Source organism: Dromiciops gliroides, chromosome 3 (genome assembly GCF_019393635.1).
Source record: "Dromiciops gliroides isolate mDroGli1 chromosome 3, mDroGli1.pri, whole genome shotgun sequence".
Taxonomy (NCBI): domain Eukaryota; kingdom Metazoa; phylum Chordata; class Mammalia; order Microbiotheria; family Microbiotheriidae; genus Dromiciops; species Dromiciops gliroides.
In genome coordinates this window covers 434,753,637-434,765,772 of record NC_057863.1, presented here as the reverse complement: position 1 = coordinate 434,765,772, position 12,136 = coordinate 434,753,637, and the positions used below count along the sequence as shown (strand labels likewise).

At 39.5% G+C, this 12,136-nt stretch overlaps 1 protein-coding gene and 1 pseudogene across 1 annotated transcript; both read left to right on the top strand.

Annotated features, from left to right (window-relative positions):
• Positions 1 to 4,360: 4,360 nt before the first annotated feature.
• LOC122745644 lies at positions 4,361 to 4,533 on the top strand (annotated as a pseudogene).
• Positions 4,534 to 10,937: 6,404 nt separating this feature from the next.
• LOC122750362 (60S ribosomal protein L19-like) lies at positions 10,938 to 11,507 on the top strand. The gene has a single exon (XM_043997078.1). It carries the CDS (start codon positions 10,938 to 10,940, stop codon positions 11,505 to 11,507), a length of 570 nt encoding a protein of 189 aa, XP_043853013.1.
• Positions 11,508 to 12,136: the final 629 nt, after the last annotated feature.

Genomic DNA, 12,136 nt, shown 5'->3' with positions numbered 1-12,136 from the left:
ATCAACTCTGATTGGTTAATAAGTAATGAAAGAGAATGAGTATTCCAATGAGGATCTGGGCTATATTCCAATGAAGGTCTTGGGTTACTTGACTTGGACCATCCAAATCTTGGTCAAAGAGTTTTATCAATTTCCATATCACCCATCTGACAAAGGGAAAAAGACATTTTCCCAGACCTGAGTAAACATAATGAGCAAGAATCTACCCATTCCCATAAATTTGGGATTTCTTTACTGTCTTTGATTAGATCTTAGCTTAGGTAGGTCTTTGCCCAAGATTTCCCACACTGGTTGATTTCTGGGTGAAGAGATAGAAGAGGGGAAAAACCTTGGTCCCAGTCATTTTTTTCCTCATATTTTTCATGTTTTGCATATAGTCATTTAGTATCTTGCTAAATTGTAAATTCCTTGATGGAAGTCTCCTTACCTTGTTAGTTTTCCCCACCTGCCTCAATTAGTGCGCTCTGTACCCAGCAAGTGCTTAGTAGATATACAAAGAATGTTAAACTGGAAGAACCTTAGAGACAATGGAATCATTTTGAAGATGAAGAGACGGAGGCTTAAAGAGAAGTGATTTGCCTAAGGTTACACTGTGAGTTAAACGAGTGGCAGAGCCTTTACATTAGCTCTGCTTTCCTGATTCATATTCTAGTGCTCTTTTCACAGTTAAATTGTACCCAAAAAGAACTGGGAAGAGACCACTGGACACTGGTAAGGCAACCAGTACTTCACACCCTTCAAGCCTAATCAACAAACACATATTTGAAATGTGCCAAGTATTGTGCTGTTCTCTGGGAATACAAATAAAAATGGAAACAGTCCTTTAAGGAGCTCATATTCTAATGGGAGAGAAAACATGTAAAATTTTACATATAAGATCCACAGAGTGTAAATGGACAGTAATCTAACTTACTGACATTGCATTAAATTCAAACACATATTTGAATCATATTTTTACATTACTTTCCATCCTTTTATAAAGGAATATTGAGGAGAACTGGAAGTGTTGTGACTAATTCAATTCAACAAGGATTTCTAACTGCTTTCTATAGGTGCTAGTTAGAAAAATTGAATTTTCTGCTTTCATAGAGCTTATGTTCTGTTGATTGGTATTTGAACACTAGAAACATTTAGTTCACAGTATTTGCTGGCATAGAAGGTTTAATTCCTTGTGAAGGGAATTTGAAAATGAATGGAAGATTGATCTAGCCCCTATAGCACTGATCTTTTCAATGGTCAATACAAGCCACCCATTCATTTCTCAGTAATTCTAGAGATAAGTGGAAGATGAGCTCTACTCTGTTTCTGAATTGGCAGGGTTTGAATTAAACTGGTAACTCTTTTATTCACTGAAGACCCTGGAACTGTCAAAAAGAATAGTTCTTAGTTACTACAGATGAAATTCTACAATATTGCCTTCTGCTATTGTTAACCCAGCCCCACAAAGCACATTGCTAACCTTCTGCATTAAATGCTGGAATAGTGGCAGATGTGACCTTTGAGAGGTTATAGAAAAGGATCTGACAAGAGGAGTAGTAAAGTAACAGGAAGTAGTATAGCAAGCTATCCCCTCCCCACAATAAACAACCAAACATCCAAACAGATCTCGAAAGCACACTAGACCAAATACTGATGAGGAAATCCAAGAAAAAGTCACAATCATTTTTCCAACACAGGGACACACAGAGAGATTTGTGAACACTAGGCACTGGAACCGGTTAGGTACATTCTAACTTCAGGGGAACACCAACGCCTAGAAAGAAACTGTGGACTGGGGCTAGAGTAGGTCTCAGACTCATGGTGGAGTAGCCTCAAATGCATAGGAGAACACTGCAATAGGAATAGGTGCCAACTGGCAGCATTGTCATCCTTTATTCAGTTCCTGATCACAGATCCTAGACAGACTTGAGAAGGGGATATATGCCCAGGTATAGCAAAGAGATGGTAAAGAGAAGTAGAAGGCCCTGGGCAGTGTACTGAGAGGGAGCAAGTTCAGAAGCAAGCAGCAACAGTGGCTCAGACCTCAGGACCATAGCAGGGTCTAAGTTCTAACTTCTGCCCTAGAATAAAGCATACAGAAGAATAACCAGTGCAAGAGTTTGCAGTTACCCTGAACCAGCAGAGCTTCTCAGGTGGGCCAAGTTCTACAGTAGTCAGCTATTGCTCAGACTCAGACCAAGGTCAGAAACTTGCAGAGGTCAAACTAGAGAGGTAGCAATCAGACTTTGCCCTGGATCAGACCATGCTGGGAGTACTGAAAGCTTGCAGATAACCAGCCTGAGCTATTCCTGAAAAGCTGAAATAGCATTACTTGAGGGAAGGAGCAAGAATTGTGTCTGAACCTTCCTTCCAGAAGGGAGTACAGTCCAGCCACAACATAAAGTACAAAGTCAGAAATAGAACACCAGCCCTAGATTCAGGAGTATCTGAGTTCAAATCCGGCCTCAGACACTTAACACTTACTAGCTGTGTGACCTGGACAAGTCACCTAACCTCAATTGCCTCACCAAGAAAAAAAAATTGAAATAGAGAAAATCCACTTGTCAATTCTTGGGGGGGAAAAGAAAACTCTCAGGGACATCATGGCCAAAATCCGTCCCTCCACATTAAAGAAAACATACTGCAAGAAGCCAGAGAGAAAGAATTCAAGTATTAAAAAGCAAGTCAGGATCACACACAATTTAGTAGCTACCACTATAAATTAGTGGCAAGTTTGGAATACAATATTCCACAAGGCAAAATATATAGGCTTGCCACCAAAAATAACTTACCCAGCAACAATGAGTATAAACATATAGGGAGAAATTAGACCCTTAGTGAAATAGAATGCTAAAAAAAAATAAATAGAATGCTTACAAACATCCCTGATGAAAGGACCAGAGCTGTGTTGCAACTTTGAACATCAAGAACAGGCAATGAAAGAAATATAAAAAGGTAAACATGAACAAAGGTATTAAACAATTTACATTCAAATATGGGGAGATGATACATGTTCCTTCTAAATCATATCAGGAAGAGTCATAAAGGAGTCTATTTAGACAACACCCAAGAATGATTCTGTTATGTCTTGGTGGTCTTAAGAATGGAAAGAGGAGAAGGAGAATATACTAGGAGTGAAAGAGAAAGTTAACAAATCATCCCATGTAATCAAGGTACACAAGTAGATTATTTTTTAAAGTGAGGCCAATTGGGGTTAAGTGACTTGCCCAGGGGTCACACAGCTGGTAAGTGTTAAGAAGTGTCTGAGGTCGGATTTGAACTCAGGTACCCTGACTCCAGGGCAGGTGCCTACTATCCACTGCACCACCTAGCTGCCCAAGTAGAATTTTTTAAGTAAGATGAAACAGATAACATTTGAACTGGTCAAAGGAGGGGAAAATTCATATGCACACAGTTGGGTGTAAAAATATATTTCAACCAGTGGAGAAATAGGGATGGGGAGAAGGAAGAAGGGGGAAGGAAAGGGAGGATAGATTAAGGGAGGGATTCATCCTAAACAAAACAAAATCTTAAAGATGTAAAAGAAAAATCTTTTAACTCTTTTTGAAGTGGCAAAGAACAGGAATATGAGAGAATACCAATAAATTAGGAAATAGTTGAACAAGTTATGGCATATAAATGTGATGGAATACTATTATGCTATAAGAAATGAAGCGGATGGTTTCTCAGAAACCTGGGTAGAGTTGTCTAAACTGATGCAAAGTGAAGTGAAGAGGAGCAGGAGAAAAATTTGTACAAGCTCTGATGAGCGGATTGACCAACAATAATTCCAAGGGTTTAATAACAGAAAGGTGAAGGACTCATTGCAGAATGAGACTTTTTTTTGACATGTCAATGAGAAAATGTGTTTTGCTTGACTATAACAGTTTATAATAGGGGTTTTGTTTTCTTTTGTTCTCAGTGGGGGTGGATGGTTGGTATGGGAAAAAAATGAAGGCAAATATTTGTTGATTGAAAAAAATGTAATTAAAAAAAAACTTGCAATCTTTAGCTTTTGGGAATAATCCCACCAGTAAGTGCTATAGCCACTCAGTGCACAGGTTACTCTTCTTCTGACAATCCCAAGATCAACAACAAAGGTATGGATACCAGTTTGAGTTAGACTGACAATTCAGATTCCTACTAGAGCAATCTCCAGGATTACAGAGCCAATGGGTGGTTTATGTTGACCATTGGAAGTGTAAGCACTGTTTGGGGCCTGATCAATTTTCCATCCATTCAGTGTTCAATCTTTGACAGGAGCGCCAAAGGACCTTCTGTTTCCCCCCTTCTAACCCCGATGATGGTGGGGGTTGGGGGTGGTGGCAGCGGACAGTGAAGGGAAGTGGCTGCGGTGGACTCTACAGTCGGGATTTCAATTATGGCAGGTCCAGAATCTGACAGTATCAATTCACTGGTTTTAAGAAATACTTCAATTCATACACCCTTAATAGCAGAAAGAATTATGTGCTGGCCACTTATGGAGGAATCGCATTGCTCATACTTTACTTCAAGGCAAGATCTAAAAAAACTCCATCTGTGAAAGCAACATAAATGGAGTCCAATGTGTGTGTGTGTGTGGTGTGTGTGTGTGTGTGTGTGTGTGGTGTGTATGGGTATACTTTGTCCATCAGTTCCCTGGCTGAAGGACCTGCTGTCAACTTAGCATGTGATCTATAGTTCTTGAAATAAAACATGAACTCAAAAAAAAAAAGGAAAAAAGTAACTTCATGTGTATCATGTCCATTCTAACCATACATATATTTTAATGATCTTATAACCAGTCAAATACATCCTTAGCTTTCATCTTTCCAGATTGAAAATATCTTAATACTGTTTTTATTATTAAATCGCTGATTCCCATGATGATTTTAGTTACCCTTCTCCTGGACCTTCACCTCCTTGTAAAGCAGGAGTGGAAAACCCTGAACCTTTGTTTCAAGAATATCGTAATAAAGAATTCAAATACAAGTCAGACCAAAAAAATCATTTGGAGGAAAAGAGGTGTTGAAAAAAATGTTCAAATCCTTAAAAACAAAGAAAAAACCTTGTTTTTCGGCTACTACAACAAATAGAAATATTGTTTTAGTTTCACATTATGGCTAATTAATAGAAGAAAAAAACCCAACAATTTTAACAGCAGTTCATCAGGACAAGAGATAATAGAGCTTGACTCCATGCTCTGATGTTCCATCTACTAAATCACACTAACTTCCTTGTTAACCTTGTTCTGTTCTTTGCAATCTGCTATATAGTACAAAGATCTAAACCTAGTGGTTTAGGCTATGAAGAATCCTGGATATCATGATCCCCAAAAGAAGTGATTTTCCCAAGGTCAAACAGCTGTGCTAGTAAATGTCAGAAGCAGGATTTTAGCTCAAATCTCCAAGGCATTGTGGTACTGTAGAAAGAGTGCTGGATTTGAGTCAGAGGACCTAGGTTCAAGTCCTAGCTCTCACCATAGGCAAATTCAGGCATTGAACTTTCTCATCTGCAGAGTGAGGGAGTTGAACTAGGAGACCTCGAAGGACCCTCCCAGCTCTATATCTAATTCAAAGCCATGCTACTAAGCCATGCTGCATTCAACTACAAATGTGTGCTTCTACAAAAGAATTTTTAAAATATGATTCCTACCACAGAAGACTTTATAATATAGAACTTTCCACTGAAGAGTGAAAAAACTAGAGAATTCCAAAGCATATGTTTTTATGTACAAATCAGTGTGAGAAAGTGTGTCAGAAAGGGTAGAAAATATAAAAAGTAATTTTAATATTTTCATGTGTTCCCCATCTCTTTGGAGAAATAAAATAACAATTGGGGTGATTGGGTGACTCCTGGATAAAATTCTCAAAGGGCTGGAAAGAGCATAATGCTTGGTAAGTCTTAAGACACCATAAGTGATAGCAACTTCCCGTTCCTCCAATATAGTAATGTCCTGTGTTTGGAGAGCAAAATAAATGGGCATAGACATTATTGGACAGCTAGGTGGTGCAGTAGGTAAAGCCTTGGGCCTAGATTCAGGAGGATTTATCTCCCTGAGGTTAAATATGGCCTCAGATACTACATGTGTGACCCTGAACAAGTCACTTAACCCTTTTTGCCTCAGTTTCCACATCTGTAAAATGAGTTGGAAAAAGAAATAGTAAACCATTCCAGTATCTTAGCCAAGAAAACCTAAAATGGGGTCACAAAGTGGGACATGACTAAAAACCAACTAAACAAGACATCATTTGAAGATGTAGAATCATCTGCCTGAAGGGAATAGGGAAGTTCCCAGAATCTTACCCCAAATGATAGGGAAAGCTGAAGAAACCTCTGAATAGCTGAGTGAAAGCTCACTAAAAATAATATAGCCAGCAGTGAGAAGAGAATAGGGACCATACATGAGTTCTATTTGTTGTGGGTCAGGAAACTGAGACCGATTGAATTAACCATGATGTTTCTACCCAGCAGCACTTTGGTGAGCACACTTGGTGCTCCAAGATGTTTAGAGCAGAACTGTTTTAAGTTAGCTTTGCTCCCGGGTGAACTTCTTGGCTGGATGCTTTTATCTCCTTATCACTGTCTTTTATCTGTTTTTACTGCTTGATGGATTGCTTTTGTCTGGAGGGGGTGGGGGTTGAATATGGTTTTTATAAATGGATTTTTTTTATCTGAACCCTTAGGCTCTGAGTCTACCATATATGGAACCACTGTGGGCACATGAGTATTAACCGTGCCACAAGTTGTGTGACATTAAGGATATCACAGTGACTTTTTTGGACCTTTTGCCTTTTTGGTAAAATAAGATGATTGGACTAGATTGGGAGTTTTTAACATGAGGTCCACAAAACTCCAACGGGGCCATGTATAGAAGTCTAGGGGTCTGCGAACTTGGCTGGGAAAATAAATGACATCTTTATTTTCAATATCCTTGGGTTTCCTTTATAATGCTAAATATTTTACACATTTCAAAAACAATTCTGTGGGGGCAGCTAAGTGGCACACCAGCCTTGGATTCAGGAGGACCTGAGTTTAAATCCGGCCTCAGATACTTGACACTTACTAGCTGTGTGACCCTGGGCAAGTCATTTAACCCTCATTGCCCTGCAAAAACAGCCCAAACCAAAAAAAAAAAAAGAATTGTAAAGGCAACTCCTACCTCAAAAATAATTCTGACAGAAGGTCCATAGGCTTTCCCAGATTGCCAAAGTGTTCTGTGATATGAAAAAGGCTAAGTGCTCAACTAAGAAGATTTCTAGATAAAGCACTTGCCCTGGATTCAGAAGGACCTGAGTTCAAATCTGGCCTCAGATGCTTGACACTTACTACCTGTGTCACCCTGGGCTAGTCACTTAACACTCATTGCCCTACAAAAAAAATCAACAAAAAGAAGCCAAAAAAAGATGATCTCTAAGGTCCCTTCCCATTCTTAAATGTCTATTCTTTCTGATTATAAGAGAAAATGCCTCCTTTTGGCCTGCCCCCACATCAAGTTTCAGATCATCCTCTATATGACTGCCAAAATGATTTCTTTCTTAATACAGACCTGAATAGGTCACTCTATTATTCAAACTCCAATGGTTTCCTGCTGCCTCTCAAATCAAATATAAATGTTTTAGCCTTTAAAGCTCTTTATAACCTTGCCACAACGTATTTTTCTAGTTTCATAGTTCATTATCCTCCTTCCTACATTCTTCAGTCAAACTGCCTTCTTTCTTCCTCACACAGAACATTCCATCTTCTGTCTCCATGCCTTTGTGCTGGCTGGCTTCCATGCCTGGACTGTTCTCCCTCCTACACTCTACCTCATAGAATATTTCTTTTTCTTCAAGATATAGCTCAAGCACCACCTAGGTGAAGTCTCTCCTGATCCCCTCAAATCCCTCTTAAACTACCTTGTACTTATATACTTTTAATTTTTTTTTATATTCTCCTTTTATTTGTTCTGTATGTCCTTACATGTGTCTTATTGTCTCCCCAGTTTGAGGGTGAATGAGGAATGTTTCATTTATTGCATTTATCCCCCCACCCCAATGTCTAGCAAATAGTAAGTGCTTAATAAATGGTTGTTGATTGATAGTAATCAGACCTCCCTGATAGTTCTCCTCCCGGAATTTTCAGTGACAATGGGGAATATTGTGGGGCATTATATCATTACCACTATTGATTTCAGGTGGCATTGTGTGTTCTTAGGAATGTGTCAGATAAAAGCATTTATTGGGTTGGAGAGTGTAGGGGAAGTGGGGTGAGGCCAGGTTATAGTCAGTGCAAATCTGAGCCTGCAAACCTGAGCCTGTACCTTTGTTCCCTGACCCTATCTAATATTAAAGTGATGTAAGTGCTGAAAGGAATTAAGCAAAACATAAATAAGATGACCAACAAGATGGCTGAGTATTTTATTTTCTTACCTGAAGCAACTTACAAGCCTCAGAAAAAGAAATCGTGACCCAAGTATAGAGTGGGTACAGCTGAATCAACAAGATCAGATCACCACCTCAAAATAAAAACCTCAATATTGGAAAGCTTAAATACTACAATTCAACATCCCTATAGCCAATGCACTCCAAGTGCTGGCTACTATAAATAGAAGCAAAAGGATCCCTCATGGCAGTGACTCAGTCTGAATTTCCCAACTCTCAACCTCACAAGAGGCAGCAAACACTGATTGTGTCCAGCTACCCAAAGGAAAGTCAGTTACTAGAGGGGAAAAAAGGGCAGAAGATGGGAGCAGAGTAGAAGACAGGCTAAAGGGGAGTGTTGATGCCTAATGGAAAAGGAACTCGGGCTACTTCTCTTCCCCACAGTTTACTCAACTTCTCTCCTCATATTGTTCTATGTTGGGCAGCTAGGTGGTACAATGGATAAAGCACCAGCCCTGGATTCGGGATTACTTGAGTTCAGATCGGGCCTCAGACACTTGACACTTACTAGCTGTGGGACCCTGGGTAAGTCACTTAACCCTCATTGCCCCAGAAAAGAAAAGAAAAGAAAACCATATCACTCTATGCAAGGAGACAAAGGATGCCCACAGCACTGTCTAAGGTTGGCAGGTAAGAAAAAGAAATCTGTACAGCAGAACTAGGGAGAGGAGCCAAAAAGTGAGGAGGAATACCAGACCCAAAGGACTGGGAATATAAAAAGATGGCTGAAAGAAGAAAAAGTTCCAGAGAAAAAGTCTGAATAAAAGCTTAGTTCATAAGCATATAAACCAACAAAGAGGATCATAAACACAGAAGAATGAGTAAGACCTCAAAGAAAAACCTGAATACATTTTACAAGCATTATAATATGAAGAAAACTGAACCAAAATAACCCCATGAAAGAGAGAATCTTGCAGACTCACATGAGATAATGCTACATCAAGAGACTCCAGAATGGTTCAAAAGAAAAATAAACTTTTAAAATAATCCATTAGGAATGAATTAGGTACAAAAAAGTTTATTGTGGTGTGTAGCCAGTGAGGGGGCTGAGGCATATGGTGGTGCTTGAAGTATTGGCAGAGAGCAACGAAGCAAGAAAATAAATAATATAGGGAAAGAAATGTCAGGTGCAATCTGGACCCTTAATAAGAAGTCCACAGTGCCTGGATTAGAGAGGAGTTTTGTTGCCAAGTATTGGTGGATTGTTGTTGTTTGTCTTTCGTTCTCAAAGAGGACCATGACATCTCAGTGATGTCATGACTTGCAATGAATTGGATTTAAATGAGTGAGGGCTATGCAAAGTCAACAGCCGCACATCTCTCCTCCAGAGCCATCTGGCTCTAGTGGCAAGATATAGATAGATAGATAGATAGATAGATAGATAGATAGATAGATAGATAGATAGATAGATAGATAGATAGATATAGAGATAGAGATATATAGATATATATATCAGGACCACTGGAGATGGCCCTGGATGTTTAAGGCAACTGAGGTTAAGTGACTTGTCAAGGGTCACATAACTAGTAAGTGTCTGAGGGTAGATGTGAACTCAGGTCCTCCCAACTTCAGAGCTAGTGCTCTTTATCTACTGCCACCTAGCTCTCCCACAAAGTATTGAAATGAGTTATCTAAAGTTTTAACCAAGGTCTAGTTGATATAGAGGCTTGACTGCCAGCCTGAAGTGTTTGGATTTAATCCATAGGATCAATAAGAAAACAAACTATCATTGTGGGTTTTTGATTGGGGAGAATGAGATGATAAATCATTAGTAAAAATGATGTTAAGTCCTTATCTTGTGTTGGAAAGCCAGGATGGCTGCCTGCAATCCATCAGTCATATTTGGAGCAGGAGGAAGAATGGTTACTTTGTGCAAGGCAATATTCTAAATGCTTTTGGGGACTATAATGACATATAAAAGATGGTCATTACATTTAAAAAAAACACAAAATCTAATTGAGGAGACATATGTATGTAAAAAAATCTGTACAGGACAGCTAGGTGGTACAGTGGATAAAGCACTGGCCCTGTATTCAGGAAGACCTGGGTTCAAATCTAGCCTCAGACACTTGATAGTTACTAGCTGTATGACCCTGGGCAAGTCACTTAACCCTCATTGCCCTGAAGAAAAAAAATCTGTACAATGTGGTATATTAAATTTCGGCCCTCACAACAATATATACACAAATGTATATGTGTGTGTTGTATATACATCTATGTGTGTATACACACCTTACAGAACTGGCAAAAATAAGATAAAGAACAACAAATAGGGGTAGCTAGGTGGCACAGTGGATAGAGCACCGGCCCTTGAGTCAGGAGGACCTGAGTTCAAATTTGACCTCAGACATTTGACACTTACTAGCTGTGTGACCCTGGGCAAGTCACGTAACCCCAATTGCCTCACCAAAAAATAAAAGAAAAAAAGAAAAGAAAAGAACTACAAATAGCACTCTAGGGTTTAGTATGCAAAATTAGCTCAATACCATAGGAGCTGTCTTCCTTTAAAACTAATTTTGGCTCTCTCCCTTCCTTTTCTGCACTGCGGCTGCAGCCATGAGTATGCTCAGCCTTCAGAAGAGGCTTGCCTCTAGTGTCCGATGTGGAAAAAAGAAGGTATGGCTTGACCCCTATGAGACCAATGAAATTGCCAATGCCAATTCCCATCAGCAGATACGGAAGCTGATTAAAGATGGGCTGATCATCAGGAAGCCTGTTCCTGTGCACTCCCGTGCCAGATGCCAGAAAAATACTCTGGCTCAACAGAAGGGCAGACACATGGGCATTGGTAAGAGAAAGGGTACTGCCAATGCTCGTGTGCCTGAGAAGGTGACCTGGATGAGGCAAATGAGGATTCTACGGCGGCTACTCCGAAGATACCGTGAATCCAAAAAGATTGACTGCCATATGTACCACAGCCTGTACTTGAAGGTGAAGGATAATGTGTTCAAGAATAAGCGGATCCTCATGGAGCACATTCATAAACTGAAGGCAGACAAGGCCCGGAAGAAGCTCCTGCCTGAGCAGGCTGAAGCTCGACGGTCCAAGACTAAGAAAGCACAAAAGCATCGGGAAGAGCGTCTACAGGCTAAGACTTTGTCTAAAGAGAAGGAGACCAAGAAATGATTCTCCCCTATTTCCTCTGTACATAGTACCCTTCTATTTGACTCATACAATAAAACTTGACAGACTGTCAAAAAAAAAAACCAACTAATTTTGTAAGCTTCCCTACCTACAAAAGTACTCTAGAAGTAATAATAACCATAAAAATGTTATATTGTTAATAGTAATAATTATTATCTGTTTGCTATATTTTTACAGGAAGAGTATATACTATGACAGCTTGAAAAACCTGCTTTAAGTGAGCTATATATAGTACTTGGAAGTCTCCTGATGAGCCTGTACTTAGAAATCTGTTGAGTACTCCTGGACAGCTACCAACATACTTATTTTCACAGTTTCCTTTTGAAGTCACAGTGCACTTATGTAATGGTCTTGTTTCCTGTACTTTATTTTGGCACTGAGAACCTTCAGAAAGAATTTTTTTACAGCCCTGCTTCTTAACTCCTTAGGTATATTTAATGTAACTGTGCCAGCCCTAGGCAAAATTGAAAAGTAGGCAATATTTGTTTTTACCACCCTTCTCTTTCTTCCGCCCAGGTGTCACATGCCCTTGAAACCACATAGTCTGCTAATTGCCAGGCCATTCACTGTCAGCAACAGTGACTGGTTTTAAGGAGAAAGCAGATACCCAT

Bases quoted from the DNA above. Each gene is read 5' to 3' on its own strand.
- LOC122750362 (XM_043997078.1), top strand. From the start codon at position 10,938: ATGAGTATGCTCAGCCTTCAGAAGAGGCTTGCCTCTAGTGTCCGATGT.